The 19,688-nt window shown below is 47.8% G+C and overlaps 1 protein-coding gene across 3 annotated transcripts in view; it reads right to left on the bottom strand.

Moving 5' to 3' along the window:
* Positions 1-19,688, bottom strand: part of frem1b (Fras1 related extracellular matrix 1b) — a 124,781-nt gene that overhangs the window by 15,376 nt on the left and 89,717 nt on the right. For all 3 annotated transcript variants that reach the window (XM_039767223.1, XM_039767222.1, XM_039767224.1), the window contains exons 21-25: positions 18,529-18,673; positions 18,062-18,203; positions 17,063-17,258; positions 12,714-12,978; positions 5,260-5,674 (exon numbers count right to left, since the gene is read on the bottom strand). In XM_039767223.1, coding sequence (XP_039623157.1) covers positions 5,260-5,674; positions 12,714-12,978; positions 17,063-17,258; positions 18,062-18,203; positions 18,529-18,673 — 1,163 coding nt within the window. The remainder of the gene's footprint in view (positions 1-5,259; positions 5,675-12,713; positions 12,979-17,062; positions 17,259-18,061; positions 18,204-18,528; positions 18,674-19,688) is intronic.

Genomic DNA, 19,688 nt, shown 5'->3' on the forward strand with positions numbered 1-19,688 from the left:
TTACAACACTGTTATATAGCGCCTTTCATATTGGTCCACTTTACAATACTGTCTGTTATATAACAACAACATTTATTTATATAGCACATTTTCATACAAAAAATGTAGCTCAAAGTGCTTTACAAAATGAAGAATAGAAAAATAGAAGACACAATAAAAAATAAAAATAAGTCAACATTAATTAACATAGAATAAGTAAGGTCCGATGGCCAGGGTGGACAGAAAAAACAAAACAAAAAAAAAACTCCTGAGGCTGGAGAAAAAAATGAAATCTGTAGGGATTCCAGACCAAGAGACCGCCCAGTCCCCTCTGGGCAATATATATAGCTCCTTTCATATCGGTCTACTTTACACTGTCTATTATATAGCGCCTTTTGTATCGGTGTACTTTACAACACTGTTATTATTATATAGCGCCTTTCATGTATGTATCTATTAGATAGTCTTTCACAGTTACTGAATATATAGTGCCTTTCACATTGGTTTACTTTACAACACTGTCTATTATATAACACATTTCGTATCTGTGTACTTTATAACACTATTATATAGCGCCTTTGGTATCGGTATACTTTACAAAACTGTCTATTATATAGCGCCTTTCTGTCTATTATATAGTGCCTTTCATATCAATCTACTATACAACACTGTCTATTATACAGCGCCTTTCATATTGGTCTACTTTACACTTTCTATTATATAGCACCTTTTGTATTGGTGTACTTTACATCACATTATTATTATATAGCGCCTTTCATGTATGTATCTATTAGATAGTCTTTCACAGTTACTGAATATATAGTGCCTTTCACATTGGTTTACTTTACAACACTGTCTATTATATAACACATTTCGTATCGGTGTACTTTACAACACTGTCTATTATTATTATATAGCGCCTTTCATATATATATCTATTAGTCTTTCACAGTTACTGAATATATAGTGCTGTATCGGTCGACTTTACACTGTCTATTATATAGCGCCTTTCATATCGGTCGACTTTACACTGTCTATTATATAGCGCCTTTTACCTGACTATGTGGCGCCCCTCATCTCTGTCTATTGACTGTAGTGTCTGTCACTTATCTGCTTTATGGAGCCTTTCACATCTGTTGACAGTACAGTGCATGTTATGCCCTTTTCACATCTACTGATTATATAGCGCCTTTCACCTCTTTTCTATGAACCTTCCTTCCACATCTGACCATTCTATTTAGATATAGCGCCTGTCACATCTATCTCTCCATTTAATGAATGGTGCTTTTCCTGACTCTTTGCCTCCTGCTGATACCCAGTTTGTGTTCACCATGGTTGTCGTGTGCCAGTGCCCAGGTGGCATGCCTTTGCTCAGGCAGTGCTGTCCAAGTGTGCGTATGCGGCTTCACCGTTTAACTTCCAGCTCGTCTACTGAGTAAACAGGACAAATTACACCTCCCTGACCCAATCTGCTCTTCTACTGAGAGTACGGAGGTTTTGATGCCCACCTGGCACACCTCAGCCAGCTCTCTCCTCTTGCCCAGAACAGACATAAACCAGACTGTCTGGCACAGTGACTGGGGAATGGGAAAGGACAAGCCCTACCGAGGTGGCCCAGGCCATGCAACTCGTCAAGATGAAGCAACATTCCCAGACTGCGACTGGATGGGCACTGTGAGCAGAAGAGCCTGAAGTGTTACTTTCATGTATGTACTGTATCTATTAGATCGTCTTTCAAAGTTACTGAATATATAGCGCCTTTCATAATGGTCCACTTTACAACACTGTCTGTTGTATAGCGCTTTTCGTATCGGTGTACTTTACAACACAAGATATGAGAGCCTGAGAGGTTCTTGAAGATGCAAACAGAAGTCGAGTATGAATGCCAGTCCTGCAGCAGGCCCACAATGCCCTTTCCCATAGCAACAGCCTGCTGGCATGCCGGTGCAGTTCAGAGAGTGGCCACTAGAGGTCACCCCCACCTCAGAGGCTGGCAGGGGAGAGCGGAGGGCCTTATTTATGGACTTTGCTGGCACAGGGGGTGTGGTCAGGTGCTCAGTCACACCTGGCGTCTTGTGACAAATGCCATCAGTTGCAGCTCCTGCAGAAGTAAGCACATCCCAGTGATGAATGGAGGCAGCCAGCGGTTCAAATGGCACATTAAGGCGATGCCAAGTAGACTACAGGGACTAGACCAGTTCTACGTTATGGGCATTATCAGGGGGTCCTTGTTTTACTGGGTGTCCTTCTGTTAACCTTAGAGAAGCCCTGGTGCCCTGCCCGCTGCTGTGTTAAGGTGCCAAGAGGTCAGGCTGCGGCTTGGTCACTCACGGCCTACCCTGTGGCCCTCTTCACTAAACAATTTCTTGGGCCAGTGGGGCACAACAAATGGTTGCAGCCTGCTGATCGCCAAGCAGCACAAGTGGAGGCCTCCCAAAGAAGGCCAATATGAGTGCCAATGTGATCACCCGCGGCCTAACAATGCAACTGCTGTTAAAATCGGAATCAAGAATGCCAACACAAGGCTAGTCACATCAAACTGTGCCAGCCTTGGGCTGGTATCAACACTCTTATTACAACACCCCGTAAGGTCACCTCTAGCCTGGCATCAACAACCCATTGTACCAATTAATCAGGATCTCAGTCCAAGATCACCCACATCATGCCACCATAAATAAAAAAGGTCAAGTCCTGATAATGCCAGGCTGCTGCAGTCTCCCCCCCTTGTCACCACCATTAGGTTAGCTCTCGCTACCCCAGTGATAGTCAAGGGGTACCAGCGTTACCAAGCAAGCAGTGACCTGTGGCCAAAAGTGTCAACACTTCTGAGGGGACAAAGCATGTGCCTCATTGGTCAAAAACCCCAAAATGCAATGCGATGAAGTTAGGCGCCAACACAGCCTGTCATCTCCATGTCACCTCAGAGGCACAACCCAACCGCCGAGCTGGCAGCCGGGCACCCATCACTGGTCTGGTTTGGGTGTCACTTTGTCACCTTCTCCTGACAGAGATAATGAAACCAAATGAATCTGGGTGTACCCTCACCAATGCCATCCTCTGAGGCCAGTCTACGCAGAGCCCAGAGGTTCACTTCCACCAGACGGTCAGTTTAGGATAAAGAGGCTTTGTGGCACAGTTTAGCGGCTAAGGTGGGCATCTGCAGGGGCTGAACTGCCTGGCGAGCTTTGGGTGCACTTTTTTTATTTTCCTCCAAAGGTTGAAGATTTGACACTGGTGGGCACTAACATGCACAGAAGCTGCCCCCTAAAAGAACACGAGGGCTTCACTACCACTTTGAACCACCATGAGTGCGGGGTCAGACACTAGACATCCTGCAAGTCCCTGGCGGAGTATGTGCAGACACTGGCGCATGCCCACAGGATGCCAAGTGCAGCCATCCTGACCACTGAGCCACCATTCAGTCTGAGTGGGCTTGCTAAGTCTTGTAATGATACCCGCTGTGCCATCATGCCACTTCACCATCCTGAGACTGGGCTAGCGTTAAAAGCCTGTGGTGGCAACAGGAAGCCGTTCAACGGCCATCTTAGAACAAACACACTGGATCAGCATATCGAAATGGCAAGTCGAGGGAGGTAATGGAAGACCAGGATAGAGAATCCTCGTCTGTGAACCAGTGGCTGGCACAGAGGAGCGTTGGCTCAGGCGGGTTAGGGGGTCCTGGTGACCACTACAACCTTTCAGCACCCTAACAGAAGGCCGTTGCCCTCCAGAGTTTTCCTTTTCCGTGTTTTAAGACACTGCCTTTTTGACAGAAGCCATTTGTGTGCCTCTGCCACCCCTTTTTCCGTGCCATCTGCGTTGACTGCTTGTGTTTCGGCAGAGTGCTATGCCAAAGGACGTGCCAACTTCTGTTCTGTGGCCTTGAAAACCCGACATATCTCTCGCTGTAAACAGAATTTGGGAAATGTTGGCTTTGGTTGCCTTCAAGCCTCGTAAGAAATCTGTGATCCACTAAACAAAGGCGCAGGTGGCATCGCCAGTGTGCTGTCCACTCGACCTACTCTGTCCAAAGGTGCGCTCTGGATGCCCACACAGCTGTATCTTCTGAGGTCATGGGACATTCTTGGGCCAATGTCAAAAGCAACGTCATAAAGAAGGTGGGAATGGAGGCCTGTGCCAGGGGCCCTGCCCTCTAAGCCCTGTTTTTAGGCCTGCAGTTACTGAAAACCTCCTAGAATTTCAGGTTACTTTGCTGACAAGTGGCATTGTGTCACATGACTTCCTGTAGGCCCCGTACCTGAGGACTAGAAAAGAGTGGGAGCAGTAGAGAAGGTCAACAGCATGAATGATGGCTGGGGGTGTGAGAGGGCAGCGCTGCGCTTGCTACACCAGGCCCTGCCAGGTCTACTAGTTAGGTCAGGCATTGTGGGCAATGACAGACTAGCCGGGCACACACTGCATGACTCGGTGACAGAGCTAGTTCCAGCACATCCTGGAAGGACAGGTCAGGCTGGGCACTGGAGTGGCAGGCATGGCTGATGCCAGGGCTACTAAACCTGCTAAAGACACCCAGCAAGGTCTGTATGGGACAAGCTCTCTACAAAATGGACCAAGCGATTTAGGCCCCCAGATGACTCCTGTGACACCCAGCTTCCTGAAAGGTGCCTCACTTTGGCTCACGGGGCTCAGGCGCGATATTGGGGGTCTGTCTTGGGTCCTTGAATGCTGTGACTGAAATACTCCACACTATCAGGCTATTCAAGATGGCATTAAATATCCGTCATTGTAAGAAACACAATGGAGTGTCGAGAGAAACCGCTCATAATGCATAGCGTCCCATAATCCCCCAAGGTCCATGACTTGAATTGAATCTTCACCATGGAGAGCAGGGCAGGTATCTGAAGTCTGCCTTCCAGCCAGTATATAGCGCCTTTCAGACCCTCTAGTTTCATTTTTGAATGATGACCATTGATGGGCCATTAAGCTAATTTGGTTTCATTTATTTTTATTGGCACGCTTCTTAAAAGAAGCCATGACATGTCAAGTGTGGGCGGGCGCGTTAATGCCAGGCTTTTAAGAATGTTTGAGTGAAGAGAGCCTCCTACAGGTCAATACCGATAAGTCTGTGGTAGAGACGGCCTCTACTCTGACTCACTATGTGTCATGAAGGATGGCGCACTGTCATCCAGAAGGGGCCTGTAGCCTATACTGGAATGCACTGGTTACCACTGGGCACACCTTGCCAGGCACATCTGGGCACAGACACAATGTAATCCTGCCTGCCCAGCAGCACTGACCCCACCATCGTGACAAACTCACCTGTACAGTAAAGGTCATCGGCTCCTTCCGCAGCTGTCCATGTAACAGGAAGCCGTCGTTGGTTCCATCCGAGGCAGCAAACCCAAAGTGGTCGACCTCTGCTTTGCCCCCGTCGTGCCGATACGTCACATCCATGTTGTTCACGTCCAGCTGAGTGAAGCTGCCCACTGCCAGAGTCCTGCCCTTTAGGAGGAGCTGGCCGTGCTGAGGGTGCTGGCTGATGGAGTAGACGAGTCGGTTCATTGGCGTGTCGGGGTCACTGAGTTCCAGGGTCTCCGGACCAATGGTCATCGTGGTGCCCTCGAGAAGCTGCAAGCCTCTGTTCCGAAGTAAGGTGGGGGGGATGCGGTCCACCTGCTTAATGACGAACTTCAGAGAGCCGGACTTGGTGGTCAAGCCGTTGCTGACCACGAAGCTGTGGAGAAAATAGAAAACCCTGAGAACAAGACATGAACGAGGAACCTGGGCCACCACGGACCACCAGAGGCAGTCAAGGGCGTCTTTCTGGCAGAAAGGCGCTATATAAAACACTGTTCTGTCATCTGTTCTTTCTACTTTGAAGGCCGGCTACCACCAGACAGAAGCCACACCGACGTTGAAATAATCCAAAAAGACCCCCCGAGTTTACACCTCCCGGCCTGAGGACTCCCACAGGGTATTGAACTCCGGTCACTGCACTGATGGACAGGACCAGGGTGCAGGATTTGGGGGTCATTTTGATTCCACTTGTCAGTGATGTCATCTTGGCACCGAAGGGTGACGTGATTGATGGCAGCATGCTGGCACTCAGATTCATCGGTCTGCTGGTCGTTGTGAGCGGACGCTGCACGGCCTCAGGCGTTGGTACTTTTCATGGCGTTGCTTATTTTATTAAGGTTCGTGTTGTTTGAATTGTTACCTGATGGTTGATCTGATGAGGACTTCACCTGCCAGCCTGCTCCTTAAAATCTCTTCCACTTGATTCTGTTAGTTCCCTGACTCCTTGTGACGGGGTCCCTGTTAGCCCAAACGGGCACAAATGTGTCGGGCTCATCAAACAAATCTCGTAGCTCAAAAGTTGAACAAGTTGTTTTGAATAAAAGAAACAAAAAAGTCTTCAAGCAAAGCAAAGGAGAACAAAGAGCGAGCCGCCAGAAAACCCGCGGACAAAACCAACACGCCGTGGCTCGAACAAAAGACGGAACAAAACCCTTTTATCACGGTGACGATGACATCACCTTGGCAGCCTTTTTACTGTTCACACTGCCATTATGTGCCATTCTCCATCTATGCCAGGGGCAGCCATCAATGTGGCTGTTTGAGTGGTGGTCTGTCTTCTCAATTCCGACAATGTGACATCACGCCCTCGCCTATTCCCCGATTCCTTCTTAAATGGCTTCTTCTAACAGCCCAGAAGGCAGTGCCCAGAGGGCAGCGCCCAGGGTGCAGAGGAGGGCCATCACACTAAAGAAGGAAGCAATAGGTGGGCCAGGGCCGTCCACAGAGGGTGGGAGCCCAAACACAACTCCAGGACGGGATGGGCCATGTAGTGCAGGCAGGGGTCCAGGGGTATCTGACAGGGCACGGAGGGCAAGGAGTGAAGGAGCTGAACAGTCACACCCAAGTCTTTCAATCCATAGAGGTGAACTTTTTAATGTTTTATAAGGTGTCCGCAGCCCCCAAAGGTCATGGAGCTAAAATGGAGGCCTCCTAAGAAGGCCAAAATGTCATTGGCATCGTTTCAAAGCCACGCTGAAAACACACAAGAGACAGCAAACAATAAAAGTGAATTCTCCATCAATCCAAACAACTTCATAAAATAAATCAATAAATAAAAATGAAACGGAAGAACCGGTGGCTCACCGCCCTCCCCACAATATCCGGATGGCTCAGTGTGCCTCTTGGTTTGTCCATGCGAGGAAGACCATGGCAGCCATCGCCATCCTCTTCAGCATCACTAAGAGGAAAACCGACACCAACAGCAAATGACGCGCTTGATCTTCACTTGGCCGTCTGCCTCGCCGGCCATCCGCTGATAAATGAAGATCCGGGGAAGTGGAGGGACGAGGCCATCACTTTCACACCAGAGCCGTGCGGCATCTGGCAAAGGGTCTCACTGCAGAGGCTAATCATGTGGAAGAATTCCTGAAAAAACGTTTTGGAAAGCAACGTGCGGAGCCCAGCCAGGAGTCATCCTGGCTAATAATCTCCATTCATCATTCGCTGTCAAGCGACGACATCACGCCTCTCGTCAGGTGACGCGGTGCGCAAGTCGAGAGCCGGTCTGTGGGACGTTTTGGACTGCAGGAGAAGCCGACGCTCCCAAAGACAGCGGTCCCTGATGAATGGGAGGCCCTTGTTTAAGCAGATGATGTGACGTTAGTGGGCCTTGATGGAGAAGCTTCTGGAAACGGAATATGAGCAGAAATGGAGAAAAAAAAAAAAAAAAGGAAGCAACAAATCCTGTGGCCTCCGAAAAACTCACATCCCACCCAGAGGTGCCAGGCAGCACTGACGGGAGTCACAAGACGTCCTGAAGCAACAGCGGCGGGTGATCAATGTCACACCCAAGGAGGCGGGAGGGCCGCTTAGGGTGACAATCGACTTCAAGGAGCACGAGAATCGGTCACAACGTGGACAACTGCGTGGAGTTTTGGATTCAACATCTGGATTTAGTTCTCGTCTCTTTTCTATATTTTGCCTGTTGTTGTGTGAATTTTGTTAATACGCTCATTTATTTATTAACAAGCAGCCTGGCCTACCGACGGTGACGAGGCCCTTTGGTGACTTTCAGGAGTCAACTCTGCTGATACCCGTCTCTCTGAATCTCACGTGGTGTCATCACAAGGGCTGCTCGGTCTTTGGTTGGTTCACCGCAGTTCCTGGCCCACAAGAGCTCCATTGAGGCCTTCAAAAGCCCCACATGAAGCCCCCCATTGACCTTGCCGAGCCCTCGGCTTTCTCTTCCGTTTCCTCCTTCCTTTTGCTTTCTGGTTGGCATCTTGGATTTTTCCCTTCACTGGTCTGCCCTTTTGTTCTTTTCTTTTGTATTTTTTGGTAATGCAGTTCTTTGAGAATTGTAGTCTTTGGAAATTCTTTATGAATTAGTAAAACTGAACATAAAACTCTGCCAATATAAAAGCTCTGGCCAAAGGATCCCCTTCCCTGTCACCCTCTGAAGGCCTTCTGCAGTGCTTTGACCTTTCAAATGCCTTTGCCTTTTTGAGTATTCGGACCACTTCTTGACCATCTTGGCCTTGGGCCTCTTCCTGAGAGGTTCAACGTGTTTTTTGAGCGCATTTTAAACTGTTTAAGCCTATTTGAGAGTTTAGACCTTAGGCCTTCATGAGTGTTTTGGCCTTTGGACCCTTTGAGCCTCGAGGCCTAAATCCACATATTAGCAAGACTGAGAATGGAATGAAGACCCAGGAAGGTCCCGTCAAGGGCATCATCACTGTGGTCCATCAGAGAAGAGGGCGGCCAACACGTATCCAGCCATACTTGAGCTCGGCTCCAATAGCCCGCTTCATCTGCAGGTTTCCAACACTCTGGTAAGTTACTTCTGGTGAAAGGCATTAGATATGTGAACTGTGTGTGTGTACGAGAAATACAGGGGAACCCTGATAGCCCCCTCTCTCCCCTCAAACACTGAGCTGTGTTTGGCATCAAGCGCCACCGCAACAGATGGCGCAATTGGGAACAGAGTGACAGAGTGCACAGCGGCCGTCGCAGTAACAAGAAGAAAAAGACGCCGAAGCCTTTGCAGAAATTACCTTCCACCAAGTGACGGGCAAAAGAGACGAGAAAAGTGAGGCGGCTGGCAAGAATCACGCAGCAGAAGGCAGCTAACACAAGTTGGCGTCAATTCTGTTGGGGTGTTGTCGTCGGAGCCAAGAGACACGAGACTCCTTCAAGTTAAAATCAAAGCCTCCTTTACTTCGTTCTCCTTCTTGCCAAATAAACTGTTTCCAAGACCTGAAACTTCCGAGGGCAGCATGGCACGCCGCTTGTGCATTTGCAGCACCGCTGGCACGGCCCGCCTGCTGGGGGAGTCGGTAAACCTCGACGTAAAGGCCTGCCACAAGTACAGTGGTGCTGCAAGGATGGGCTGGCAGAAGCTCTCGGCCTAAAAGACCCCAGCATGGGACAGAGCCTGGCAAGCACATGCGTGGCATTAATGACAGCGGGTCAATGTTGTTTCTTCTATATAGCACCTTTCATATTGAATACTTTAATGATCAAAGAATCAAGCTGAGCTAATTTCACAGAACACTTGTGAAGTATTAAAAATAACAAGGCACACAAGTTGAGGTGCTGCCACAGAAGTGACCATTCCACCCCACGTCGCCACCTGGCACTGCCAGCTCACAGACTGAATAGATCTGAATGAACAGAGCTGCCCACCTTTGACCCTCAGACCGTCCCAGAACATGGAACGAGAAGAGCCAAAGGCGACAGAAGAAGGGAACACTGCCACCCAACTTTTACAAATCCCATCTGCGACCTCAAATGCCTCCCAACCGTTTGGTTACAAAGACTCAGAGGCTGCTGCTTAATGGCGGAGTGGGACGTCTCCTGGACCCCCTCCTTGATTAATCGGACTCGGAAACAGGGAGCCTGGGACAAGATTTCAAGTTTTACAAGTAAACGTTCACGGTTTGCCTTTCATTCAAACTTCATTTTGTTCTTCTGAAAATGACTACTTGTTTCTACACCGTCAATGTGTGCTGGGCGTTGGGTTGCTGTACACAAAGGTGGCACTGCCGTCAAGTATCTGCCGTGATCACAACACGTGACATCAGCGACTCTTTCAAACTTTCTGGAGCCAGCGAGTAGTGAGACAAGGAAAGGAGATCAAGCGAGGTCACAAGCGCCAAGCTAACGTCCCAGCCTGAACAGTTTACGTGACGGAGGCAAAATGAAAGAACGAATGTAAATCACCGTCAGAAACGAGCTCAAAGCCAACGGGCGCCCAGACTCGAAACGCACACTGACCAAACCATAAACTCGGACAATGAGGCCATTGGGCCACCTGCTTTTCAAGTGTGTGTGTGTGTGTGTGTGTATGTGAGGCCCACCTCAGCTCCTGACCAGACTCACAAAACGGGGAAAACAAGATGGCATCGTGGAACAACAGAAATGATTTACGTTCAACGTTTAAAAAGCATCCACTAGAAGAACCTACAGTATGTCAACCATCTCAAAAACCCCCAAAACAAGACTTTGAAACACACAGCAGTTTTGACATGTTGTCTGCGTTCTTTTATCTGCCTCCTCTGTCACTTGTGCTGCTGCTGTGACAGGCCCTGCTCGTTGGGATGTGAAGCGCACAAACCCTTTGGCAGTAACAAAACTCCTTTGGTCCGTCTTGCAGAGGTTCTTTCATCAGATCAACATCAAACGTGGTAATGAAACAAAATGAGTTATTTGGCGATGAAGCTCAGAACAACCCACAAGTCTAAGTCACCCACACTTTAGCCGTCCACCTTGGAGTTCACATTTGTGAGCCCAACGAACAACTGGCACTGGATGAAGGGAACAAAGGGAATCAGTCCAGGGGACCAAGGCCGTCATTTTAAAATGAGTTCATCCAGAACACGGGGACGCAGCTGGGCACTTGCGAAGGGTCAATTTCACACAAACGTTACATAGAGAATAAAAGACAGGAGGACTTTCAAAACTCAATTCATCTAAATCATGTGAATAGGACTGGCTGAATGGCCTGTTCTCGTCCACATTGTCCTAATGGTCTAATGGAGGAGCAGTCCAGAGGTTTGGGCTACACAACGCCAGGCCCAACCTCTACCCTCATAAGGAAGTGCTGCACCAGGAAATCCTCAGAATGAAGAAATCCTAAGGGCTGCCAAGAGTCTCCTGAGCGTCTGTTGGCTAAGCTGAGGATGGAGCCATGAGAGGGCGCAGACCAATGCCAACAAGAGCATGCCAGCCATGAAATCTCATTAGTATGCCACATTCACCTTTTTCTGTTTTTCCTTTTCTCAAACATAATCCAGTCTAAAATACTGTTATGAATCGCCTTGCTCTTCTGCTTTTCTTCTGTCATCAATGCTCATTAAATGCCAACCTTTGGCTTTGTTTGCTTTGATGGTGATGTCGTGGTTTATGCCATCATGAGTGCATTTTTCATGGTCACAGACATCTTGCTTAAGGCTGCTACCAGTTGCAGTGTTGGCATGAAAATCGTGGTGGGGCCACATGGCTTCCAAAGAGAGTCAATCATGTGTGTGCCCGTGTGTGAGACAGCGGGTGCGATCATAAAGCACTCTTCCCGTTTATCTGCTGAAATTCATGGTCAGCAGGGCGTCTTGGGACGGCTCCTGGCTTGAGTTGGGGAAAGTGAACAAAGGTGGCATTACATCTGACACCAAGTGAGTTGTGTAAGGCAGCGCTGGTGGCGTTAACGTGCAATCAGAGGGAATAGCATCAGAGCAGAAGCGGTGGGAGATGACATAAGCGAATGGCATCTGACAATGAATTCGGCTAGCAGCAACTGTGATGATAAAAAGTCATTTAAATAATGCTAAAGAATATAAAAAGTAAATGTGATTCATGTACAAGTTCATGAACCCTTTAAACTGCAGAGCTCAGCTTTCAACCCCAAAGCGGAACAGAACAGTTGAGGTGGCACCAGACAAAGGCCAAGGAGACTTTCCATAGTCTGACCAAGTAACCCAAAAACAAACAGCCAAGCAGCACCAGGCACAAAGAAATCCAAAAAGAAATACGCTCAAGGACACTTCCTGTCTAGAAAAATATCATGTAAAACGTGCATTATGACGACAAAGGGGGGCTCGGCTCACTGCCGATTGAATTCTTGCACAACAGCGCCATCTGCTGTGCCCCACTCGACCACTGGCTGCCTCTGCTCTGTGGTTCTCATTCCTCAGGGTACTTCAGACGACTAACAAATCAAACCAGTGTGCGTGCGCGGCTCATGCGTGGCTCATGCGCTCTCTGGACTGAGGCTTCGGCTCTGTCCACATCTTCTAAGTTGTGCCTCGTGTATCTCTTTCCCAGTCCAAACTCCCTAGTCTGCCATTTCAGCCGATGTAGCTCACCCCTTGTCACAGACCCCTAACGCCCAAAAGTGATCCTGACCCCCATTGCTGAGGTGTTTGCCCAGCATCTTCTCACAACACGACTGATCTCTCACCACAGATGGAGATGTGGCTTCGCCTCCTCTGACAAAGCAGAGCGCAGGGCTAACCAAACCTGTAATGCCAGTCCTTGAGGTCTCCAGTTTCCACTCCCTCGAACCCGTATCTTTGATCCTAAGGTTCTGCCCTTGTGTCTAACTCTAATGAACCCCCTCCTGTTTAGCGCTTCTCCAGGGGCTCCCCGACTGTTCCTTGGCATGTCTTGCCACCTTTTCCAGTGATTTGGAGAGCTAAAGAACTCGGTGACGTCGCCCCAGAACTGCCACCCCTCACATCTCTGCTGCTCTTCCTTCTCACCTCAAGATATCGTCTCCCGTCTCGTGACTGTTGTCATGCACATAACAGACTTTTTGGGCCGCCACATCCAACTGGCTGAAGTCGGTGATGGGGAGGCCGGGATAATTGATGAACTCGATGTGACCGTGGGCAGGTGGTGCCGAGACGGCATACTGCAGCTCCTCCGCTCTGCCGGTGCCATCTGTTGCCAGAAGAACATCTGTCGTCAAGGTGACCTTGTCACCCTCTGTTAGAGTTACGGGTTTGGTAAGAAGAGCAATGTCACCTTAAAAAGGAGAAAAGGGAGGCAAGTTAGAACGAGTCAGCGGGCAGACAGACAGATCTGAGGAAGCCCTCTGGATTTGTCATGATTACTGCTGTGTGTCACTCCTCATTTCCCAAACATTTCCACTTTGTACATAAATTAGCGAGACAAATGACAAAAGGGAGCGTGGCCATCCAGTAATACTTCTACTGGACCATCCATGGAATTTGTTAGTTCAAGAATGGGTAAGCGTGAAGCTTGAGGGGCCCACAGTTACGTACATCTCCAGGGGTCTCTTTCACTTTCACTCAAGCCGAGAAGCAAGCAGAAGGCAGAGAAAGCCTCTCTTACCCTGGCACAAGGCCATTTGCCCCAACTTTATCTATTCGGATTGCAGTCGCAGCACTCCTGGCACTAGACCTGTAAACTGTCCATCTGACGTCACTGGTGTACAAAGTGGGAATCGGGCATGGATGGGGAGGCCAGTGCTTTGTCGCACACATCCCTACACCACACAACACACTCTGCTTGGCGATTGGGATGCAACAGGAAAAACCCAAATGGATAAAGACAGTGTGCCACCAGTTGAACCCTGCAGTGCTGGCTGGCATGACACCATGAAAAGCTGTGGGAGCTCACCCAGCCTGGCCTGAACTTTTGATCCCACCGACATGATGGAAATGATCGAGTTTCAAATTTTAGCTTTACTAAGTGGGCTGGGCGGCACGGTGGCGCAGTGGGTAGCACTGCTGCCTCGCAGTTAGGAGACCTGGCTCTTCTCTGCGTGGAGTTTGCCAGTTCTCCCCGTGTCTGCGTGGCTTTCCTCCCACAGTCCACAGACATGCAGGTCAGGTGCACTGGCGATCCTGAATTGTCCCTAGTGTGTGTGTGGGTGTATGTGTGTCCTGCGGTGGGCTGCCGCCCTGCTTTGCACCCTGTGCTGCCTGGGATTGGCTCCAGCAGGCCCCAGTGACCCTGTAGTTAGGATATAGCGGGTTGGATAATGACTGACTGACTAAGTGGGCTACATTTCTTTCTTCATCAACGTGATCAAACTCCCAATTGTTTCTCAAAATGTGTAAAGTGATTATGTGAGAAACGTCCTGCTCAGGATGCTGTGCTCTTAGTGAGCTTGAGATTTCTATTTAATTCACCATGTACCTGAAGAGCAGGGTAAATGAGCAGTTACTGGACTCTGATATCTTATTTTCGCTTTTATTTATTTGTTATATTTGCACTTCGTGTTAGTTGTGTGTTTGTCTATCTATACAATTGTAACGCAAGTCATTCCCTGTAAGGTTAATAAAGGATTCAGTTTCTGAATTCACTGCCCACTTCCAAAACTGGCAAGCAAACAGTCACCACACTCTTATGTGAGCCTGTCACTCAGCTTTTGATCTGTAGCTTTGGATGCCACCCAGTTGCCATGCTGGGCATGTGAAGACTGTAAACTGCAGGGGGCACTCTAGGGCTGTCCCTAAGCCCAGAATGAATCCAAGTGGGTAACTAAATAAATATGTAAGAAACATGAGGAGCACACATCTCCAAGTAGCAAACAATGAACTGGCTGCCCTACATGGCAGTCCCGTTTACTGTTGCTATCAGACGGGGTGCCCACTGTGTGCACCCACCTCCAACACTCCAAAATGCAAATCTCTTTCAACCCTTGACTGTTTGTCTTCCAGATGCCCAATTAAAAGTTGGACGATGAGCCCATCTTAGTGAGGACATCTGGCTTCGCTTGGAAAGCATTAGGGAAAGAGGCCTTATTTTAGGAGTGTGTTATAGACCACCCAATGCAGACAGTCATTTCAACACACATCTTTTTAGTAATAATAAGCAGGCAAGTTTACAGGGGGATGTTATAGTCATGGGGGGCTTTAACTATCCAAATAGTAACCGGGATAACCTTAGAGATGGAGAGATTTAGACTTAATCAGTGACTGTTTGTTAACACAGCATGTTAAAGCACCATTGTGGGGCGAAGCCTGTCAGGATTTAGTATTTAAAACTCAGGGTGTACAGGTGATTGGACCACCAGGGTCACATGACCATAATATAATACAATTCTCTGTGTTTTGGAAGAGTGCGGATGCAAAGACTCAGCATGTTAAGTTGAACTTTAGTAGTCTAAGGAGGATAGACTGGGATAAGCTTTTAAGTGTGGAGACCGTCGAAGAGCAGAGAAACAGGTTTAGAAATGTTTTACATGGAATGCAGGACAGGTGCAGAGTTAAAACATGGAGTTAATAGGAAATCAAAAAAAAAAACTCGGTAGTGGGTTAATAAAGAGTTAAAAAAAAGTAGTTGCAAAAATAAAAATAAGACATACAAGACTAACAATTCCAATGTGAATCGTAGGGCGTATGAGAACATGACAGGATATTGGCGAGGCTAAAAGACAGTCGGAGAAGAACACAGCAGATAAGGAGAAAGAGATTCTTAATACGAAAAATCAGTCATCGAGGAGGTGAAGTGCATCAGGAACAGTAAAGGGGGCAGTGAAACAGCAGATGATCTAAACTCACATTTTTCTGAAGTTCTCACATGTGAGGAAGTGAATAACTCTCAGCAGGAGATGGGACGACTAAGGGGTTACTGAGGGATTTGGAAATTGTGGAAAGACAGAGAGAGAGAGAGAGAAGAGCTGCATGGATTAAACAGGCTGAAATCAAACACATCTCCAGGACCAGATCATATCTAATGTTGAGTTTTTGACACATATGTTTAGGAAGTCACTGCACACTGGGGAAATTCAGAAGGACTGGAAAATGACAAATATCATCCCATTATATAAAAAGGGTGACAGAGCAGATCCAAGCCACTACAGGCCAGTAAGCTTAATGTGCATCACAGGAAAATGAATGGAAGGAATTATTAGGGATAAGACTGAGCAGCACCTGGCAAGGACAGGAAGGTCAGCATGGGCTCAGAAGAGGGAGGTCGTGTTTTACTAACAGGCTGGAATTCTGTGAGGAAACAACAAAAGGATCTGATCAGAGTGGAGCATCTGAGATTATTTATCTGGACTTTCAGAAAGCATTTGATAAGGTGCCACATCAGAGTGTGGGCATCAAACCAAAAGAAGTGGCAGTTCAGGGTGATGTTTGTAAATGGGTGCAGAATTGGTTCAGACACAGGAAGCAGAGGGTGATAGTGAGAAGAACCTCATCAGAACTGGCTGATGTTACGAGTGGTGACCAGCAGGGGGCAGTGTGGGGGCCGCTGCTATTTTTAATTTCTATAAATGATTTAGATAGGAATATAAGGAAAAAGCTAGTTGCACATAGGAAGTAAAAATGTTAGGTTTGAATACACGATGAGAGGTCTGAAAATCAAAAGTACACCTGGACTCTAAGCTATCGACTTTCAGACAGTGTTCAGAAGCCATTAAGAAGAATGTCAGGTTATATAGTGCCTTGATGTGTGCAGTACAAGACACAGGAGGGTCTGCTCAGCTTTATAACACACTGGCGAGGCCTCCTCTGGAGTCCTGGGCGCAGTTTGGGTCTCCATAAAGACATAACAGCACTAGAGAAGGTTCAGAGAAGAGCGGCAGGGCTGACTAAAGGACTGCAGGGGATGAGTTATGAGAAAAGATTACAAGAACTGAGCCTTTACAGTGATGAAGAGGAGACCTGACTGAAGTGTTTAAAATGATGAAGGGAATGAGTCCAGGGGATCGAGACAGTGACTTTAAAATGAGTTCATCAGGAACACAGCTGGAAACTTGTAAGAGTAAATTTGGCACAAACATTTGGAAGTTTTTCTTTACACAAAGAATGACAGACGACACTTGGAATAAGCGACCAAGGAGTGTGGTAGACAGTAAGACCTTCAAACGTCAACTTGATGTTTTTTAGAAGAATTAAGTGGACAAGACTGGCAAGCCTTGTTGGGCTGAATGGCTTTTTCTTGTCTAAACTGTTCTAATGTTTTTAAAAAAAAGTTCATCTCCCTCCTTTAAAGCTGCAGCTCATGACCAACACGGGGGTCTCCTCAGGTCAGCAGAAAGGACAGCAGGCTACAGCATCCCACATTGGCTCCAGGCATGTCTGCCATTGGCCCCTTGACTGAAATGTGTGTCGAGAGGTCAAGGATTTACCTTTATGGGCATTGAGCAGTGAAATGTGGAAGACCTCAGCAGGGGACTCGTTGTCATGGTCCGTCAGGTAAAAGCGGAAGCTGTCATGGCCCTCCGAGCCCAGCAGTGTCGTGTGCAGGTACCACAGGCGATTCATGTCCACCTCCTCCTGTGTGAAGTTCATTCCAGGAAGTAACAGGAGCCAGCCGGCCTTCGTCTGTCAAAAGACAAAGAAAGATTGTGGTTTTGTCACCAGTACGATGAAGTGACATCCTGCCATGCAGCCAGAGTCACTTTTGCAGTTCTACTCTTATTCTGGGGATACCTTTTTGTGACATGGTTTTGGCCGTATTCTTGAAGGCTGCTATACCCGCTTCTGGTCACGTGGCACCTTTGCTTTTCCAGTATGGCGGGGACTGACCCTTGGGCCAGGGGTTGGACCTTCTGGATGGTGACTGGGAGTTTTGGCTTTTGGTGATTTAGGACTTAGTTGAACTTTTCTGGCCATGGAGATTTGTAAACACAGTGTCCTACGTCTGAGCAGCTGGAGGGACAGGAGCCATTTCTGTCTTTTTTGTATTTTTGACTTTGCTGTGCATTTAGTCATCTTACCTCTTTGTTCCGTAAGCTCTACATATGCTGAACCTAACAGGGGTGTCGTCCAAATGGCCAGGGTCTGCTAACGCTGCCATAGAAGAGCCAAGCCTCCAGTAGTTCATGTAGCCCTAAACTCCTTGCCGCTTGCAAGTGCTTCTTGTTAAGATCTTCTGACATCCACAAAACTACTGCAGACGCCACCTTCAGTCACAACTGGTAGCAAACATTGACCTCAACAATGGGAAGGACGCAGACTCAAAGTGGCACAGCAACGATGCCATCAACAAGACATTCAAACCTAATCTTTAATCTAAAATAATGTGCCAGAGTTTGACATTAACACCAAACCAAGAGGTGACTGAAGGGGTCGGCCCGAGACCTCGTAAACAGCTTACGACATTACAAGGACCTCAAACCGCTCACCTTGAGCTGCAGCTGTCCAAATGCTGGGCTTTTGCTGATGACGTAGAAGAGCTGGTCCTGAGGGGTGTCCTTGTCCTCTGCTTCCAAAGCCACACTGGAGATGACCTTGTTCTCGGCCACGTCCACAGTGAGACCTGCATTTCTGGGCAGGGAGAAAGAAGAGAAAGGCAAATTAGCAATGTGGAATGGTCGCTGGTAGCTCTAGTGAGGGGCTCAGTAGTGGGGGCCCAGGTACTCCTATATTTGGGAATATCTGAGCTCCGCAAGGCTCTATAAAATTTGCATGCCTCGGGCCTTCTGAAAGATCACGCCTCGATGAAATCCACAAGACCTGCCAATGACAGAAATTACTTCTGCTTTCATGGCCTTTACAAGACAGTGCGGCCTGCTGCCAGACAGCCATTCAGCGACACATAAAGCCACTCGAGAAGTCATACTAGCGGGCATCGGTCCCAGGGCAGCCTTACTTTAACAAGTGAGGTTTTTCATCGTTGACCGGCACGATGTGGACGCTCACTGTCCCTTGGACCGTGTGCTTGCCATCTGTCACTTGAATGCTAAAACTGTCCCGGAGGCTTTCTGTGTCATCGTGCATGTAGATGAGCTTCATTCCTGAAAAGAGACAAGAGATGATCAGAGAATGTGCCCGACAGGAACTCAAGGAGCTTTAACCAGACGATTGTGGGCTGGCATCTTCTCCTTGTGCTCTTGGTGCAATTGTACCTGGGGATGGACTGGCCACCCTGCAGCAACACCTGATGCCACCAGGACAGGTCACCTAATGGTCAGCTGGAGTCCATAACAATCTAAAGTGGAAGGCCTAAAGAAGAAGCCAAGAAGGGTGGCATATCAGCTTCAGCACTCCCACCCCACCATCAGGTGTCCCTTTGTCCACTGACCTCCATCAAATCTTGGCCCTGGATGTTGCATTTCAGCGATGGGCTTTGCTGGATCAAGGTCGTTTTTTTGCACATTATATCTTTGACAGTATCGGTTTTCATAACGGGCGAAACCTACTTTAACCCTTAACTTCCACCTTGCTTTATATCAATTACTAGCAAAATACCCGCGGATCGCAGCGGAGAAGTAGTGTGCTAAAGAAGTAATGAAAAAGAAAAGGAAACATTTTGAAAATAACGTAACATGATTGTCAATGTAATTGTTTAGTCACTGTTGTGAGTGATGAGTGTTGCTGTCATATATATTGTATCTATACTAATAAAAGGCTCACTGACTCACTCACTCACTGACTCATCACTAATTCTCCAACTTCCCGTGTAGGTAGAAGGCTGAAATTTGGCAGGCTCATTCCTTACAGCTTACTTACAAAAGTTGGGCAGGTTTCATTTCGAAATTCTATGCCTAATGGTCATAACTGGAAGGTATTTTTCTCCATTAACTGTAATGGAGTTGAGCTGCAATGACGTGGGGGGCGGAGTTTCGTGTGACATCATCACGCCTCCCACGTAATCACGTGAACTGACTGTCAACGCAGTGCGTAGAAAACCAGGAAGACCTCCAAAAAGCCCTTAAGAAAACATGCATTATATAATTGAGAAGGCAGCGAAACAATAAGAAGCGAGCGAGTGACATATACTACCATATTCATGAGTGCTGCTACCTCGGA

Source organism: Polypterus senegalus, chromosome 10 (assembly GCF_016835505.1).
Source record: "Polypterus senegalus isolate Bchr_013 chromosome 10, ASM1683550v1, whole genome shotgun sequence".
In the NCBI taxonomy this organism is placed as follows: Eukaryota; Metazoa; Chordata; class Cladistia; order Polypteriformes; family Polypteridae; genus Polypterus; species Polypterus senegalus.